The following is a 19715-nucleotide window of genomic DNA, read 5'->3' as shown; positions in this document are numbered from 1 at the left end:
TGCCCTGCGTGGTCTCCAAATGCAGCCCTGCCGGCAGCCCAAATGCAGGAATGAAGAGTGACCACGGGGACTCCAGTCTCCACCTGCCGTGGCTAAGACAGCATGAGAGCAGGTAGCCACAGCGTGCAGCAGACAGCACCCAGTGCTGCTGTGGCCACAGGAGAGAGGACGGGGTCACAATGATGTGTCCAGTGACCTGGAAATAGCTCAAGTCCCAGAAGGCAAAGGGAGAACACTCAGGGCGCTGTCGACAGGTGCTGGGGTCAGCAAGGCTGACATGTTTTCTGCAAGGTGGACACTCAGCGGGAAAGCCCCATGCGGATTTTAGCAGGTCACTGCCCCCTGCTGACTGTTGTCTGCCACAGTCCAGGCTACCTGCACACCTGCGGACTTCCAGTTACCGACTGTGACAAATCCAGTTCTTTAGACTGAGGGCCCACCACTCGATTCTGATGCGTGTTACAACCCATGTACACCTTCTTACAAAACAACCTAGCTGTTTTATCTGTCAGTGCACACGGCTCTTGTTTTCCGTCGTTTCTCCAGGGAGAGACGTGGCTCACTTATGAGCACCACTGGACGGTGCCATGCAAATGCCCGTCAGTACCTGCTGTCACTACTCATGCCCCAGAGGAATGTCTGCACACCAGCAGCCTCCCCGTGTGGTGCGTGCACTTATCCAGAGTCAAATAAACCTAGAGTTCTGTTAGCACAACACCACATTTCAGGAGCAGGACGGGGATGAAGGCACAAATCCTGAAGCCTGATTCCTACAGATAGAGCACTTCCCTCAAGCCAGCACTGGCCTACTGGCTAAGAAGCTCACAGCCCACGTCCGAGAGTGAGGGTGTGACCCTGCCTCTGCCTCCTTACTCCAGCTTCCTGGGAGGCAGCACTGGTGACTCAAGCAACAAAGACCCCCGACATGCGTGTGGGGGACCTGGGCTGAGTTCCCAGCTCTGGCCCCAGTCCAGCCTGGGTCACTGAGGGCCTTTGGAGAGTACAGAACCAGTGGGTGGGGGAGCAGTTGCTCACTCGTTCACTTTCTCCCATCCGCCTCTCAAATAAAGAAAAATCTAAAAACTCTTTGAGGTTAGTATTTTAAGAGCATCAAGTATAAGAGCATAAGTTTAGAATTATTATATATCATTCATTTTGATTCTTAATTTAGCATTTATAATATAAATTTGAACTGTATTATGCTACACATATATAACACCACCTGTTCATAGGTATAACTTAACTGGCATCTAACACTGATGGGAAATGACTGTTGTGTTTAGCCTATCACCCCCAGGACTGCCAGCCAACAGCCACTGGCTGCACTGGCCCCAGCTAACCATTCAGGCTCTGTAATTAGGGGCAAAGACTACACTAAAGGTCAGACCTTGCTGGTTCCCAAAGCCTGCTCCAGACAGCTTAGAAATTGAACCTCTTAGGCCGGCGCCGTGGCTTAACAGGCTAATCCTCCGCCTTGCGACGCTGGCACACCGGGTTCTAGTCCCGGTTGGGACGCCGGATTCTATCCCGGTTGCCCCTCTTCCAGGCCAGCTCTCTGCTATGGCCCGGGAAGGCAGTGAAGGATGGCCCAAGTGCTTGGGCCCTGCACCCGCATGGGAGACCAGGAGAAGCACCTGGCTCCTGGCTTCAGATCAGCGAGATGCGCCGGCCGCAGCGGCCATTGGAGGGTGAACCAACGGCAAAAAAGAAGACCCTTCTCTCTGTCTCTCTCTCACTATCCACTCTGCCTGTCCAAAAAAAAAAAAAAAGAAAGAAATTGAACCTCTGACCACCCCAAGGCTGGTGGCAGCCCCTGTGCCCCACCAGGAATCTTCACAGCTGCACGGGGCTCCCACAAAGAGCACTTCCCTCGGGTCTGCATCCCCACACACAGAGTCTCTCCTCCTGTCCCGAATCTCTCCTCCTCACCCAGCACCCTGCCCTCCCCGGCTAGCTCACAGGTCCTCCTTCCACACTCACACACATCCACCCACCCACACATACACACACTCATCTCCTCACCCAGCACCCTGCCCTCCCCGGCTAGCTCACGGGTCCTGCTTCCACACTCACACACATCCACCCACCCACACATACACACACTCATCTCCTCACCCAGCACCCTGCCCTCCCCGGCTAGCTCACGGGTCCTGCTTCCACACTCACACACATCCACCCACCCACACATACACACACTCATCTCCTCACCAAGCACCCTGCCCTCCCCGGCTAGCTCACGGGTCCTCCTTCCACACTCACACACATCCACCCACCCACACATACACACACTCATCTCCTCACCAAGCACCCTGCCCTCCCCAGCTAGCTCATGGGTCCTCCTTACACACACACCCACATCCACCCACCCCCCCCCACACACACACCCGTCTCCTCCTAACCGAGACCCCTACCTTTCCCGGCTAACTCCAGGGTCCTCCTTCCACACACCCTCATGCACCCATCTCCTCCCAAAATCCCTGTCCTCCCCAGCTAGCTCACAGGTCCTCCTTCCACACACACACACACACACATACACACACCCATCTCACCAAGCACCCTGACCTCCCCAGCTAGCTCATGGGTCCTCCTTCCACACTCATACTCATCTCCTCCTCACCAAGCACCCTGACCTCTTTATACAAGCTCAGATCACCTTACACATCTTAAAAGTCACTTCTCTCGAGTTTCCCAGTTGAGCTGTTTAAGTACTTGATTGTCTCGCTGGAATAACTGCCCCAAAGGGACCCAGATGGTGCCATCTTCCGGTGACACTTTCCTTCTGAAACATCCAGTGGATACAGGTGATCCAACAAACCATCTGATATTAATTTACCATCTAAGTGCCGGAGCTGCAGCATAGCAGGTGGGGTCGCTGCCTGCAGTGCCGTCATCCCATATGGGCACTGGTTCCAGTCCCGGCTGCTCCACTTCTGATCCAGCTCTCTGCTCACGGCCTGGGAAGGCAGTGGATGATGGACAATGTAGGAGACACGGAAGAAGCTCCTGGCTTCGGATCAGCTCAGCTCTGGCCATTGTGGCCATCTGGGGAGTGAACCAGCGGATGGTTCACTCTCTCATTCTCTGCCTCTACCTCTCTGTAACTCCACCTTTCAAGTAAATATATAAACTTTATTTACCATCTATCCTTTGTCATTGTGAAATGCGACATGGGGAAATCCCTCAGCGCGGTGTGGAAAGAGGGAAGTGACCCGACTGCTGTCTTCAGGACCACGTGTTTTCTCCCAACAAGGTTGGAGTGTTCAGAGCAGAGGAGACAACTGGGAGAGAAGCAGGATCAGGTGGAGATCAGGGGTCCCCGGGCACACGCAGAGGCAACGTCAGAGTGTGGGGCGGTGTCGGGCAGACCCAAGACCTGGGGTGCTGCACTGAGCGATGAGTGTGTGGGCAGCGCTGAGCCCACAGCGGGAGGCCGGGGGTGGCCAAGGAGCCCTAACAAGGTGGTCGAGGGTTGTGCTGTCCAGTGGCCACAGCCGGCCTCAGGCAATAATGCAATGGACACAAATGTGACTTAGACCTCAGGTCTCCCTGTCCACACCTCCAGGGTCTCACGGGAGTGTGAGTGTGGTGGGCCGGGACAGGACGCCTCCAACCTTGGGGGCGGGGTGCTGCAGCACGGCCTGTCTCCTCTGCTCCCAAGTGCAGCCCTTCCACACGCAGCAGCTCCCACACGGGCTGCCCTCGCCTGGCCCTCCGTCACGTGCCTGTTCCCGGACACCGTCATGAGAGGTTTCCACAGCGACACGTGCTTGCAGCGAACCTGGCTGAGCTGTCACTGTAGCGGCACTCGGGCAGCCTGGCCTGGTCAGCCACAGGCCTGGGCACATCGATCGGACCAGATCCTGGTGCCGATCTCAGGGCCTCCTGAGGTGCACCCTTCAAGGCTGAGCTGCACACAGCCCCCCTCAGAAGCACAAACCCGGCTGTTCTAAGACAGCGATTCTCAGCCAACTCGGTCAGGTCGCTTCCACAGGTGAACACACTAACCCAGGACAGGATCAACCATGGAGCGGGAGGCCCCTGCAGGGAGCTGCGAGCTCGGCCAGCACTGACAGGTGCGGCCCAGGAAGCTCCCCAGCACTCTGGGGGCGCTGCCGGAACACATCAAATGGCAGCCTTCCAGCACTCCCTGCAATCAGGCCAGTGCCCAGCGACTGTCCGTCAGCCAAACAACGCCTGGATGGCACTGAATGAATGCAAGGATGAAAACTGCCCAATTTAGGGAAGCTGACAGTGGTTTGCTCAAAATACTGCGCCGTTTGCATAGCTCCTGCTATTTCACTGGACATTCTAGCACCACTATGGTAATGACTGGTGACTGGTAATGGGGTCGGCTGCGAAGGACCTGCAGCGGCACGTGCTCAGGAGCACAAGTCACCGACACCCCGGCTGCCCTTCTGCGGGGGGGGGGGGCTGCCTCCTGAGTCCGAGTCCACGGGAAAGGGAGCGCAGTCGCCCCGCCCCACCCACGATGCACCTGGCGCACTGAAAGTGCCCGAAATGCTACCATGATTATTGTATGCCTATGCTTGTAAGACGGCCAAAACACTTCTCCATCAGCGTGCGGTCACTGAGCAACCCGCCAGAGTGGACATCCTCGCTGACTCCGCCTCTTCCCGGGAAACTGAGGCTCCAAAGGGAACAGGGACGTCGCCCGCAGGGCCCGGAGGCGGCTGCGTGGGAACAGAGACGCCCTCTGCCGGGACTCCAGCTCCCGCCCAGCTTCCTGGGGGCCCCTGAGAACGACTGCTGCCTCCGACTAAGACAGTGGCGCCTCAGTCGCCGCAGTGCCTCACCTCCCTGCCCCGGCTCTGCAGCCCTCACAGGACAGAACCACGACTGTGTACAGACAAGCTCAGCGACAGGAGCGGCAGCACGTGATGATCTGAGGACCCCAGGACCTGTTCTACCGCAGGGAACCTGGACGTCGCCACCGAGTTGTACTCCAGCTGCAAACACTCCCAATGTGATATCAGCCCCGGCACAGGCCGCGGTGCTGGCCTGCCCCGGTACTCAGGGAAGACACGCCTTGGCAGTTCGGTGGGTCCCTCGGCTCACGATGGTGGCCTGGGACATGTGGCTGGGATGCATTTCCCTGGGGAGCAGCCATTAGGGTTTTCCAGGCTAAAGTGTATTCATGGTGTACCATCAGGGACGGATGCCAGGATACACGAGAGACGTAGATGCACTTGCTGTTACTGTTTGTTGAAGCAGGGAACCCACAGGCGACTCCGGGGACCTCAGAGGCAGGAGTGCTCCCGTGCGCTTTGCAAAGCCTCAGCTCCCAGTCGGGCGAGGGCTCCGGGAGGGGAGGGGAGCCTCCCAGGAACCCTGCAAGTCTCCCCCACCCGGGCTTCCCTCTCTGCGATTCTATCACATTTCCACTTCTGACCTGATCTTTGGGTCCTGCCCGCAGGCTCCTCTTTCACCTCCGTGGACGGTGAGGCCCGCGGTAGACACTGGCACCGCGTCTGTGTCTCTGTTGACAACACCGGGGCCCCAGATCACACACGGCCTGGGGGACTGAAGATGTCACACTTCGTGGGCAGCCTTTTGTAGCTGAGGATTCCCGAAAATAAGGGAACAAAACCAGGCGGCACAACCAGGGTCAAATGGAGGCCAGTTTTCAGCAAGGACATAATGTGGCCGCTGGATGAGGGAAAAATCCTGCAACAGAAGCAACGCAGACGCCTCCGAGAGCCAAGTTTCAGCCACGGGGGAACATGCGGGCTTGTCCTTTCTGTCACTCCCCACTTCCTGCCCCACGATGACACACACACCCGGCCCCCCGGCCCCAGCACCCCGACTGAAATTCCCGTTAACTCGCGCCTCAGCGGCTGCCCACGCACACAGTCCGAGCATCTGCACTCCTGCAAGGGGCCAGGGACTTGAGTCCCAGGGTTCTCTCTGCCTACACACACAGCTTCTGTTCACGGCCTCACTGCCGCACGCTGCAACCTCGCCTGCCGGTCCCGCCGTCTCTGATCTACGCCTCCCGCTCACACTCCTGGCCAGATGCCAGGACTCGCCCCACACTGACCTCCCTTCTCGATGCACTCCCCTGAGAAAGGGCCCCCGCCTCCCGAGCAGGAGCAGCCTACTGTGTGCCGCGTTCCAGACACACGAGCAGGCACACAACCTGGGTTTGCATTATCTCTCTGACACTGCTGTTGCACGCTCAGTTCCTACCTAGCTGGATTAGCCAAACACCTGGCCAAGTCACGCCATCGGCCATCAGCTTCTCGCACGGGTAATACCTAAGCAGCTGAGACTTAGGAATGATGGACAGGAAGTCACGGCACTTCGCATTGACCTTTGGCTCCTAGAGAAAACAATCCATCCATTACTCGACAGTATTCTTAAGATCAACTGCCCAGGCGAGCACACTGCCCAGGACTGCATTTCTTCGAGCACTTACAGTGCACTTTTTACTTACTAGATGGCAGAAAGATAGAGGGAGACAGGGGAGCTCCTATCCACAAGGGCCTTGGCTGGGCCAGGCCAAAGCCAAGAGCGGGGAACTCCCTCCAGATCTCCCATGTGGATGGCAGGAACCCAAGTGCTTACCCCATCACCTGCTGCCCTCCAGGGTGTGCATCAGCAGGCAGCTGGCATTGGGAGCCACGCTGGATCTGAACCCAGGCACTCAGACATAGGATGCAGGCGCCTTAGCCCACATCTTAACCACTAGACCGAATGCCCACCCCTCTTTGTATGTAAAGGCGATCTCCCCCATACAAAATGCAAAACCAGAAGTCACAAAAATGTCTGTGTTTTCTCCGACGACTACATTCGTCCAAATAACCCCATTAAAGAAACAAAAAGGTAGGTGCAGGGGCTGAGATGGCCTGCTATGCATTCAGGCTGGCTCCACCCCTCTCTAGTACCCACAGCCCAGCTGCTCAAACATCTCACTCTGGGGAGGGGGGTGCAGCAGGCAGTGTGACCCCCGCAGCCCACACCAAAGTGATGTTCAAGTCCCGCTACCCCGACTCCTAGCAGCTCCCTGACAGTACGCCGGGACACGGCAGACAACGGCTCAAGTGCTTTAGTCCCTGCCATCCACGTGGGAGACCTGGATGCAGGTCCTGGCTCCTGGCTCCAGTGTGGCCCAGCCCTGGCTGTTGTGGCCATCTGGAGAGTGAACCAGCGGATGGAAGATCTCTCTCTGTCTCTGTGTGTATATGTCACCATGCCTTTCAAATCAATTGTTTTTATTCAGTCTCATTGTCATATTCTTGCAGGGCAACACCCCAGCGTCAACGTCTCTACTAACAACACTCACTCCACGCTCAGTCTACCCTCGTTTTCAGGAGCTGCAGGCACGTGCCAAGCCCCTGGGGTCACCCGGAAATCACCCTCTGTGGTTGCACAGGCCAACACAGCCCCTTTCACAGCCTGGTTGACGTGTGCGTCTCCACCCGCGGAGTGCAAGCTCACTAGGAACACCTGCAGGATTCTCTGAAGTGCCACTGAGAGCACGCGCTTCCACGGCCCCTCTGCAGGCCACGGCTGCTTCACTCCGAAACCCGCCTCCATCAGCAGAGGAGACGGGAGCAGAGAACCCGGGCACCACGGAGCCTATCACTGCCTTCTCCTTGTCGGCCACAGCTCAGAATCTACCCACCCCCTCCTCACTGCACCGGGCGGCTATGCACACCCTCCACTCCCTGACTGACTCCCACATTTCTGGGTTTAATAATGTAAAACTTAGGGGCCGGTGCAGTGGCGCAGCAGGTTAAAGCCCTGGCCTGCAGCACCAGCATCCCATATGGGCACTGGTTCTAGTCCCGGCTGCTCCACTTCCAATCCAGCTTTCTGCTATGGCCTTGGAAAGTAGAAGATGGCCCAAGTCCTAGGGCCCCTGCACCCATGTGGGAGACCCGGAAGAAGCTCCTGGCTCCTGGCTTCAGATCAGCGCAGCTCTGGCCATTGTGGCCATTTGGGGAGTGAACCAGTGGGTGGAAGACCTCTCTCTCTGGCTCTACCTCTTGCTGGGACTCTTTCAAATAAATACAAATAAATCTAAAAAAAATAATGTAAAAATTAGAGCACTGGTGCATTCCTGAGGGTCATTGGTAAGAACAGTCATCTGCTGGCTCCCTGGCTACACTGACGTTAGCGGGCCTGGCCTGGATGGGCCTTGCGGCCTGGTCACCATCTGTGACTGCTTCTCTGGGAAAATCCTTCTGCCTTCTCAAGAACTGACTCAGAAAGGAATTTCTCAAGGACATCTTTGCACGCTCCCCTGCCTACTTTTGCTCCACCCCCCAACCCTAACAAACCCACGCCATGAGCTTCGGAACCAGGAAACACTCCTCCACATTCGCATGAAACACACATTCCATCTTGTTTGCTCTCCAGTGCACAAAAGGCTTTCAAGCTGGGATTCCTGGCAAATTCCTCCCACCGCAAAAGCCCAAGTTAGCATTTTCACTGCTGGGCTTATCTCCTGTTCCCCTGTGCGAGTCCTCTTGCCGATTACTGTGGCTTTGTTTGGTTTCTTCTCTGGCTGAGTTCCTCTCTCTAACTTTGCCCCAAACAAGGAAACACCATCAAACTCCTGTGGGAGGTTCCTGTCCTATTCCTATTTCCAGACTCCCAGGCCCTGAAGGAAGATCCCAGGGGACCGAGGCAGCCTTGGGACTTTCACCAGATGTCTGGGATAAGCCAGAAGGCCCTTGTTCGAGCCTAAAATAAACCAAAGCATCTTCCAGCAGCCCAAGCACCCGCTCAGTCCCCTGAGAAATGACCAGGAATTCCTGGTCTGCTCAGGGGAGAGGTGTGCCAGTGGAGATGAAATACATCCTCCATCCCTCAGTGAGACAAAACCTGCAGAGGGCGCTGTGCAGACAGGTGGGCAGCCGGTGGCGGCATCCCGGGCCTTCCACACCTCCGGCCAGCGGCTTGCTCCTCCTCCTGCACCTGCGCTCTCGGAGGACGCTCCTTTCCAATCACCTGCTTCCCAGCTGCTGCCCCGGCTCACATGCCCGTCCAGGGCCACACCAGAGGAACAAACACAGCCAAAGACAGGACACGAGCCGGGCCCTCGTGCGTTCTGCCTTCTGTGCTAACGGCCACCGTCCTACCCTGGACCTGGCCATCCTGTGGAGAGTCCCCTTCCAAAGCCACTTTCTAAGAACCCCGCCTGACCACAGCTGCAGCTCCTCCTCACCTCACTCAGGCCTCTGAGACGCCCTGTTTGTGCCGCCCTGTCTGCAATCCCCTCTTCCCATCCCACCTTTTCTAAGGCGTCCACTGCGGTATGTCGCCGTGGCTGTGCCCGTGGCTGTGCCCTTGCCTGCCCCCGGCTCTGCAGCGTCTCAGTGGTGCTGGTGAGAGCCATTGCCTGGGCAGCTCGGCATCAGGCCAAGTCAGCACCGTCAGCTCCACTCAGGCCCTTGCTGCCCATAGCACTCCGGACCAGCTCCTGCCCCAGCTCTGTGCTCTCAGCAGGCAGAGGGGCGAGGTCAGGGGTGCTCCCTAGGGGACAGGGCTGCCAGCCCCCCAGTCCCCACCCCTCCACACAGCCCTGCCTGCGTCGGAGCTCCTGGGAAGCTGATCCCTCCCCTCTACCTTAGCTCAGGCTTCTCCATCCGAGGGAAGAAGTCGTCCTGGGCTCTCCTCTCCCATTGCCTGGCCACCACAGACTCCAAGTGAGCGAGGCCAGGATGTCCTGTGTGCTCTTCTCCCACTCGTTCCACAGAGCTCCCTCGCCGGGACCAGCGTGGCCTCCCCAGCACTCCATGGCTGCAGCTCCACCTGTGCACACGAGCGACCTCAAAGCCTCTTCCACATTCACACCACCCAGGGCTTCTCACAGGGGCCTCAGCCTGCTGGAGGCACCTGCCTGCTGTGCCAGGGGAGGGCCAGGGAGGCCGCGGACCTCCACACTGCCAAGGACGGCTCCATGCCAGCGCCACCTGGCTCAGTACAGGGGAGGACCTGTGCGTGCTCTGCCCGGCGCGCCCCACCCCCTCCCGCTCTCCCTCCCCTGCACCCTAACCCTCCCGCCTCTCCCTGCTCCCTGGCAGCCGTGTGCTGCTGATCCCTCAGCCACTGCGGCTCTCAGAGACCCAAGCTGTAGCTCGCTGCTCCTCCAGCACCCGACTCCTGATGTGACCCCTGGACACCTGGCTCCCTGTGTGGGCCCTCCAGGACCTCCCACTAGCAGCCTCCTAGCTGCTCCATCTCCTCCCCCCAGCATCCTGGGGACCCAAGCCTCAGGGCCTCAAACCAGCACTCGGCTAACGTCTGCTCCCGTTTCACGGGTCAGCAAAAGCATCTCAAGTGCCTCCAGCCACGGAGCCACAAGCTAATCCACTCTGCCCCACCCCCAGGCTTCTCTCCACTCGGGGCCAGAGCCCACCCTGCCGGCTCCCTGGGGACCTCATTCGGGAACGGCTGCCTCCCATGCGTGCAGGCTCGGACATCCGCCGCGGGGTCTTCCCCACTCAAAGCTGAAGGAGCTCTCCTCCCCTCGCCCCATTCCTGAGACACCCTCTCTGCACTCCCCCTCCAACTGCTCAGCAGCCTCCTCCCGAGGCCACGGGCCTGACACCTCCCCGGCCCAGGTCTTCTCCCCAGGGCCTGGGCCAGCCTCGTCCCCTGCCTCTGGGTCTCACATCCTCCTGCCATCCCGGGCCCTGGCCCTCACCCCCCATCCTCCCTGACCTGGAGACCCAGGGCTCAGAACAGCAGCTCCGTTCCCTGGCTTTAAAGCCACCTGCGGGCCGATGACCCCTCCCGAGCTCGCACCTCCAGCCCCGTGTATCCCACTGCATGCTGGGAGGTCCGCGACTTCACGCCCACACAGAGCTGGGTTTCTTCCACACGCCCCCCTCAAACAGCTCCCACCACATTCTTCCAGGTTAAGGCTCTGGGCCCCGACTGCTCCTCTCCCTCACCTCACACCTGACCTCGCCTCCCCACCTCCACAACGCCACCTGCACCTGTTCTGCTCTCGGCACGGCCAGGGAGCCCAGGAATCCCAGGCAAGGACACTGCTCAGTCTGCACACAAGCAGAAGAGGAGCACGGCGGGGACGCAGGTGTCAGGCACCAAAGGACAGCACTGCCACAACCCTGCCAGGCCGGGCATGCGCCCAGGATGCGGCTGCCAACTCCCAAGTGCCTGCACCTGCCCCCGATCCACAGGGCCGTGGCAGCAGTGCCAGCCCGTGGCAACCCCTCAGGCACCTGGGCTGTGAAGGAAAGCCCCACCACGGCCACGGCGCTGCTAACCGGGGCCACTTGACCAGCGCCGGCCTCCTGGGCCTCGCCTCAAACAGACGCGGGAACCGCCAGCAGCACGCGGAGGACGGCGGGCACTTCCCTGCACGGGCCACGTGGGTGAGCACATGGCACCGCACCAGAGCAGCAGGCCGGCAGGACGGGCTGAGGCCACGTGGCCACGCCTCCGTCCCCTGCCGCACCCAGGGGACCTTCCAGGGCCGGGGGAGGAAACAGGACTCTGGCTTTCACTTTCATTCTTCTCTCCTTTTATCCCCGACGTCTCTGTCTTCAATTTTTCTCCACCTGTTGTTTCCTTTTGCTCCATCCCCACACAGCGCCCCGAATCTCCGACAGAAAACCTGGGCTGGGTGAACCCATCAGGCCTCGCACTGGCACCTGCCCAGCCTGCTGGCCTCCTCGACTGGAGGCCCTGTTCTCACGGACCCACAGAACCCCAATCACAATGCCTGAGTCCCCAGGACACCCTCATCTCAAGGACACCCCCCACACACAGCTCCTGCCTACCACGGCGACGCCGGCACGGGTCACACACGTTGCTGATGCTGGCTCCAGGGAGGCCGAGGAGAACACACAAGCACCTATCATGCGCTCCAGAAAGAAGCGGCTACTAAGGATCCAGGAGCCAGGAAAGCCTGCTGCCTCCCTGAAGAGGAACCGGACAGGCAGGCAGAGAAGGGGGCTCGCTGGGCTGCGGGACTCTGGGAGTCACAGCCTCCAGCCCACCTCCGCGGCCCAATGCAAGGATGCACACGAGTCCTGAAGGGAGACAGCAGGACATGAAGACGATTTAACCTGAGACTCTGCCTCCCGCATGGGTGCCTCAGGGCCACTGCTGATGGAGAAACGCGTCTCCCAGGCAAACAGACCCTGGCTCCTGTGTTCTGGCCCTGATCGCCCAGCTCAGACAAGAGTCAGAGAGCTAACCGAAGACTCCCACATACCGGCACTGGCTGGGAAGGAGCCAACCGACACAGGCTGAGCTCCACATCGCCAAGCGCTGGCACCTGCCCTGGAGGAAGGACTCTCTCCTCTGCGCCAATTGGTGTGAACCATGTATGCATTTACCCGGCAGGCAGCTTTGTTCAGATTAGCTATGGTGCTTAGAGTCTCAACGAAAGGCAGTGAAGGTGTGGCACTGTGTGGCACAGCAGGTGGCACTGCCAGTGCGATGCTGGTATCCCATACTGGAGTGATAGCTGGTGTCCTGGCGGCTCCACTTCTGATGCAGCTCCCTGCTAATGCGCCTGGTGTCCTGGCGGCTCCAGTGTCCAGCTCCCTGCTAATGTGCCTGAGAAAGCAGCAGAACACGGCCCAAGCGCTCAGCGGACAGAGCGCTCTGTCACTCTGGGCAGTGAGAAAATAAAACAGAGACAGGTGTCTGGCGCAGCGGTCACTGGTTAGGACACCTGCAAGCCCCAGTGGAGCATCTGGCTTTGAGCCCAGCTTCCTGTTAATGTGGGGCCTGGGGCGAGAGACGGCAGCAACTGCTCAAGAGACTGGGTTCCTGCCACCTGTGCAGAGCAGGCCTGTCTCCAGCTCCTGGCTTTGGCCCCCGACTGCCGTGGGCATCTGGGGAGTAAGGCAGTAGACAGGAGCTGTTTCACCCCTCCGCCCCTCAAACAAGTATTTCAAAACTAACCAAACACGTAGAACCAAAGACGGGGTGGTTCTGTGCGTCCTGATGCTGTGCCCAGATGTGAAACATCTGCACCGGTTCTGCTGGGGCTAAGCCTAACCACAGAACCGCTCTGCTACTTGAAGACACAGGACATGGGTGGCCCTCGCAACCTTCCTTCCCTGCCAATCTCAGGGAACCTGACCGGCAAGTCGCTGCATACAGCCTTCCCACCACGCCCACGTGTTTTCACAGCAGGCAGTCCGCCGGCGACCACGGGAGTGCACGCTCCATGTGGGTGCAGCTGTGCGTGTCCTCTGCCACTCCCTGCCTCTCGGCTGCACTGTGCGCGTGACGAGGGAAGTCACACCACCAGAAATGTGCTGTCAGTGACTGCAGCGGCGACTTGCCCGTGCGCTGCTCAAGGGGCAGACGAGCCGTGCAGCAGCCACAGGGATCGCGAGTCCAGGTGGGTCCTGGCGGCCTGGCCTGCACACGTGGCACAACAGGAAGGCACCCGCGCAAGACGAACATCCTCCCACCCCCGCCCAGCAGCCTCACAAACCTTCTGTCTCCGAGGGACACCGGCACACAGCAGCCACATGGCTCAATTTTCTTAAAACAAGACGTCCATATGCTCACGGTGCCCTCTAACAAGACTCACGATTGCTGGAGGCAGGCACCACAGCAAGTCCTTAGTGAGTCCAGTTGAGGAGGAGCATTTACCTTCCTTCTTGGTCCGCAGCCCTCCAAGACCCATCGATGTAGCTACTGCCACCCAAGGCGCCAGGCTGTGACCCGTGCAGCGCGGCTGGCACTGGATAATGAACCTGCCTCCCACAGTCACCAGCAGCACAAACCCACGGCAACACCACCACGGGGAAGGTGGCAGCTTTGAAAACAGCGGACACTTGGCTGCGGGATGAGCTTGCCTTAGCGACCACAGGAGCAGCCCAGAGAAGGAACTGCGGAGCCCACGGCACGGGGACTGCTCCCCAGCGACACGGGGCGTGGAGCGCAGCAGGGCCAGGGTGCACGTGCAGAAACCCCAGGCTCGGGAGGGAAGACCCCACCAGGTCAGACTCACAAATGCCGGTGAATGGAAATCCTGCAGGCTGTCCGGGGACCCGAAGCTGGAACTGACACTCTGCTCAAAGTTTTCCAGCACTGAAAACAAACACACACACAAATTGGTCAATGGGGGGGAACTCTCCCTGCTCTCGCGCCTCCCTGCTTCTCAGTCGGCGGCACCAGGACAACAGCCGTCAGCCTGAGTTTAGCACGTGCAGTCAGCATGTGCGTCCATGAAGACTCACGTCCTTCACACGCCCAGTCAGCACGTAAGATCCTCGCAGACCAACTGTACTCGGCCCAGGACACTGAGAACCCGCGGCGCTGCCCCGCTGGACGGCGGTGCCCACAGGACACCCAGCCAACCTTCTAGGCTGGGTCCACAAATCACTCAGCGGCTGCACAAACGTCCGGCAGGCCTGGCTGGGAGCCCCCAGTACCCGACGTTCGCTCCTCTGCCACCTCTCAGGCCACTGGCCAGTACTCATTCCAGGTAGCAATTTTCTGTCTTAAGATACAGGACAGCAACAGTATCTGGTAGAAATACAATGGGACCCTTGGGGTGGGCACTGTGCTGCAGCTGGCTAAGCCACTGCCTGCAACACCGGCATCCCAAATGAGCGCAGGTTCAAGCCCCGGCTGCCCCACTTCTTATCCAGCCCTCTGCTAATGCACCTTGGAAAGCAGGGACAGGTGGCTCTAGTCCTCAGGCCCCTTAGCCCACATGGAAGACCTGATGGAGCTCCCAGCTCCTGGCTGTGGCTCAGCCTGGCCCTGCCCAGGCCACTGCAGGTGGCCATTTGGGGAGTGAATTAGCGAATGGAAAATCTCTCTCCCTCTATCACTCTGCCTTTCAAATAAACCAAATCTTTGGGATCCAAGAAGATTTATTAGCATTCATTGTAAAACTGTAAAATAAACAGGTGAAATCAATTTTAATAATTTGTTTAATCCATAAAGTCTAAATTATCTCTTGAACATGTAATCTACATTTAACAAATTAGCAGTGGGCTCTTCTATGGTTCTTTTTTGTTACGAAGTCTTAGAAATCCAGTGTGTGCCTATACTCATGACACGTCTCAACTGGGGCATCCCAGAAGCTCAACAGCCACAGTCGTCCAGTGGCCACCACACAGGCCAAGGGCCACGAGAGAGGGGCAGAGTGGACAACGCGGAGGGCAAGTCACCCCTCGTCAGCAGGTTCCAGACATGAATGGCAGGGGCCGCCCAGAGGCACAGACACGGGGAGAACAAAGCGGCGGCCTGGGGCCTGGGGCTCAGCACTGGAATTCAGTCACGCAAACCACGTGTACAGAATTTCAGATTGGGGGGGGGGGGAAGCAGGGGTGGGAATTCGAATATTTTGCCATTGGTAAGTTAATTATATTTTTGGCTACGCAGGGAAAGCACTACTAACCTTACAGAGCCATTCTTAAACATTTAACCAAGTGTCAGTATGGGTTATTTAATGTTTAAGTATGCAGCCCCATTTATCAACAGACTTGGTCTCCTTCAGAGACCCGGGAGACACAAGGGAGACCCTCAGAGACGCAGAGACACCAGGGCCCCAGAGCCCCAGCGGCCCCAGCGGCCCCAGCCCTGGGAGAGACAGGAGACCCTTAGAGATGCAGATGCCTAGGGCCCCAGCGAACCCAGCCCTGGGAGAGATGGGAGACCCTGAGACACAGAGACGCCCAGGAGAGCCCACTCCCAGGCCGTATCTTCCCACACTCACACAAGTGAGTGGCGTGGCTGTGTCTGCCGTGGCTGTGTCTGCCGCAGCTGTGTGCCATGGCTGTGTCTGCCATGGCCGTGGCTGTGTCTGCCATGGCCGTGGCTGTGTCTGCCGCGGCTGTGTCTGCCGCAGCTGTGTGCCATGGCTGTGTCTGCTGTGGCCGTGGCTGTGTCTGCCATGGCCGTGGCTGTGTGCCGTGGCTGTGTCTGCCGTGGCCGTGGCTGTGTGCTGTGGCTGTGTCTGCCGTGGCTGTGTCTGCCGCGGCTATGTGCCATGGCTGTGTCTGCCACGGCTGTGTCGTGCTATGTTCTAGCCCAGGCTGCTGGGTTCTGCCTGGTGCAGAGGAGCCAGAGGAGCACCTTCTGGCAGCCCTGGAGAAGCTGGCTCAGCCCGAGCAGGGGAGGAGCCCGCTCAGGGACTGGGGACAAAGCCCGGACACCAGCAGCGCCTGGCCGAGCCAGCCCCGCGAGCTTGGGGGCAGCTCCACACTGAGAGGTCTCCCGTCCTCTCGATTGGATTTCAGGTTCACACAGAGTACAGGGGATAAAACACCTGTACTCATGCACTTAACTCGCAGTGCTGTCCCCTAGGGGCCTGAGAGCAGGCACCATAGAAGTGACAGCACCGACAAGTGGCTCCAACTGCTCTGAGGACCAAGGACCCCTGCAGGTGAGCCCAGCGGGACCCCCAACAGGAGGGAGGCCTGCAAAGCTGCAGCCCAGGTGGAAACTGAGGCGCCTCCAGCAGGAGCCCAAGACGTCACCCACAGAGTGCCGGGCTCCGGGCTGGGCGCTCAGGCATTGGAGCAGAGCTGTCCAGGTAGGTGCCGTCCAGCTCCCCCCTGAGCTGTGACAGTGCGCTCACAGCCTGGCAGACGCGGGCGAGGGGCAGGACAAGGCCTGACCTTTCCACAGCGGCCAGAGGGGCGCCGAGGACGTCAGGGCTGTGGTATTTATGATCTATTTACTGCTCTCTGCAGAGCCAGCAAGTCAGGGGAACCTGACACTGCTCATGATTGCTACACGGGGGCTGTAAACCTGGCAGGCTGACTCATGCTGACATCAGAGACCCCTGGAGCACCGACGGTCACTCTCTCCACTCCACCTGGGGCCCACAGACGGGACAGCGCCGCCAGAGTGCCGGTCTCGTCCTGATGAAAGCGCAGGCTCGGGGAGCCACCCCACGCACCACCCAGCGCTCCCAGACGCCCAAAGGCACCTTGTGGCCTGGAAGGCTTTGTGAGGGCCCCTCGAGGGCTACTGACAGCTCCAGTTACTCCTCCGCTGATGGAAGTGGACAGATTAACGCTTAGCACAAGAGAGAAACCGTGGTGTGAGTGAGTGCAAACAGAAGCGGCTTTAGCGAAACATCACCCAGGCAGAACACAGCCCCAGCTGCTGCCCCACGACCTGCTACGGCCCCAGGAGCCCATGAGTTATGACGCGGACACGATCATTATGCTTCCAGCACCCAGGGGCTGTGAGAGCCTCATTTCTCATGATCTAACACAACCAAGAAGTTCACTCCTCAGCAAAAATAAAACCATCACGATCAAGGTGACCCGGACGGCGTTTTGCTAAAACGGGGACAGAATGCGGAAGGGGGGCATCTGAGACGGCAAAACAAGTTCGTCCTCGTTCTTTGCATGAAGCGTTTCTCCCAGGACCTTGAAAACGAACGTCTGGTCCTGCCACCACGCCTCGCCTCGTCCAGCAGAAGCACTGGCTCGAATGGCATCGCAAGTGATCCGCTTAATTTCAGCATTTGGAGTGTAACAAGTCTGGGACTTCAGTGTTAACCGTTTCTTAAAAGACAGGGGAAGAAGGTTGTTTAAGGGCCGGCGTCATGGCGCTGCTTGTGAGGCCAGCATCCCACATAACCGCCGTTTGAATCCCGGCTGCTCCACTTCTGATCCAGCTTCCTTCTAACGCGCCTGGGAAAGCAGCAGAAGGCAGCCACGTGCCTGAGTCCCTGCCACGAGGAGACTCAGACGAAGCTCCTGGCTCCTCACTGCGGCCTGGACCAGCCCTAGAGGCTGCAGTCATTTGGGAAGTAAACCAGCACATGGAAGACCTTTCCACCCCTCTCTTTCTGTAACTCTGCCTTTCAAATAAATAGAAAAAAAGCTTTAAAGCAAAAGGACTGACGAGAACAGAACTGGTTTCGGGATGTGATGGAATGACTTTGATCCCCACGTCCCTGCACGCTTGCGTGGATGTGCGGGAAGGGCCGGTGAGTCCCAGGCGGGACAAAGGCCAGCGCCCGCCACACACCCTGCGGGCGCCGAGAGGAGCCACACTCCTCCCTTCCTCAAGAAAGGAACCCGAGACACGCCCTGTAGTGCCAGGCTGGACAGACGGGCGGACAGGGTGCTCTAAGACGTCTATCGGCTGGGGGGCAGGTCGGGCACCGACACAGCGGGCAGCACACCACGCGGGGAGCCTGCGCATCACACTGCAGTCCTGGGTCCCAGTGCACCCTTCTGCTGATGTGCACTCTGGGAGGCAGCGCACGAGGGCGCCACCCACAGGAGGAACCTGGACCGACTTTCTGGCACCTGGCTCAGTCCCGGCTACTGTGCGCTCTGGGGAGTGAGCCAGTGGAGGGAGACCTCACTCTGTCTCTATCTCCGCCTTACAAACACAACACAATAAAACTTCATGATCACAGAAAAACAAAATTAAAAACTTTTTTCAAGGAACACTATCAACTGGTTTACTCCAGGGAAAATTCAGTGACTGAGCATTTTGGTCAAACGAAGCCTGCTCAGTGCCGGTGCTGTGGCATGGCGGCGAGGGCCGCTGCCTGAGGTGCCACCATCCCGTATGGGCGCTGGTTTGAGTCCCAGCTGCTCCACTTCTGATCCAGCTCTCTGCTATGGCCTGGGAAAGCAGTGGAGGATGGCCCAAGTCCTTGGGCCCCTACACCCACGTGAGAGATCTGGAAGAAGCTCCTGGCTTCAGATCGGCACAGCTCTGGCCGTTGAGGCCAATTGGGGAGTGAACCAGCAAATGGAAGACTTCTCTCTCTCTCTCTCTCTCCCCCTCTCTCCCTCTCTGCTCTCCTTCTCTCTCTGTGTAACTCTGACTTTCAAATAAACAAACAAATCTTAAAAAAAAGCCCACTCAATATACACTTTTTCTAAATTCAGCAATAGTCCCATACAGTTAAAAATGAAATGAAAACTCAAATATATTTTCAGAACATTATCAACGCAGCTAATACAGCTAGGCTGACCTTCTAGTCCTGACATTCATTTATCTGCAGTCCACCACGGCGCGCGCTGAGCGGCAGCTCCCATGTTTCCTGTCTCCCAGTGAGAAATGGAGTAAACAGCACTCAGCATCTCCATCGTGAGACAGGGACAACAGAGTTGACTGACACTTAGATAAACTGCCAATAAACGAGCCATATCGACCCTTGTATAATTCAGAACATCTACTATCCTTCATCAGGAAACTCCTGGGTCCAACCAAAGCAGTGCCCTAGGAATAAAGGTCATCTGCATTAGGCACCCACACGTCACACAACTCACAGCACCGGCGCGGTGGCGGTGGACAGTGACTGGCTGCCAGTGAAATGATCCGAGACGCAGCGAATGCACAAGGAAGAGCAGACAAGAAGATAACGAGGCCGGCAACAAAGGGCACTGGGCACGCCTCCAGGACCCGGGTGTGGTTACCTCTTGACCTGTACTGTCTTAGCTGTATGATCCTGAGCAATGCTTCTATCAGCTTATTTATCTCACGATGGCAATGACGCTGCTCTCCCTGCTTATCTCACAGGGCACTGCAATGATACAAATGAAAAATCAAAGGCATGTTGTAAAAAAATAAAGCACTAGGTCGGTACACGTTAAGTTCACGGCACAGACTCAGGGATGCGAAGAAATGTACGTGGAAATGTATGGGGTGTATTGTTCTGTGCCTGGCATTTCTAAACATCTGATCTTACTTACTTCTATTTTGTCCCTGTTTTCACAGATGTTGTGCAAGGTTGTGAGTTACTCCAAGTCAACAAC

The 19715-nt window shown here is 58.1% G+C and overlaps 1 protein-coding gene across 2 annotated transcripts in view; it reads right to left on the bottom strand.

The window, feature by feature from the left end:
• Window positions 1–19715, bottom strand: part of ANO6 (anoctamin 6) — a 141303-nt gene that overhangs the window by 70566 nt on the left and 51022 nt on the right. For both annotated transcript variants that reach the window (XM_062195106.1, XM_062195107.1), the window contains one exon: window positions 13976–14055. In XM_062195106.1, coding sequence (XP_062051090.1) covers window positions 13976–14055 — 80 coding nt within the window. The remainder of the gene's footprint in view (window positions 1–13975; window positions 14056–19715) is intronic.

The sequence above is a fragment of the Lepus europaeus genome, chromosome 6 (assembly GCF_033115175.1).
Source record: "Lepus europaeus isolate LE1 chromosome 6, mLepTim1.pri, whole genome shotgun sequence".
NCBI classification, from domain to species: domain Eukaryota; kingdom Metazoa; phylum Chordata; class Mammalia; order Lagomorpha; family Leporidae; genus Lepus; species Lepus europaeus.
Note: the sequence above shows the minus strand (reverse complement) of the source record. Positions and strands in the feature narration are given on the sequence as shown.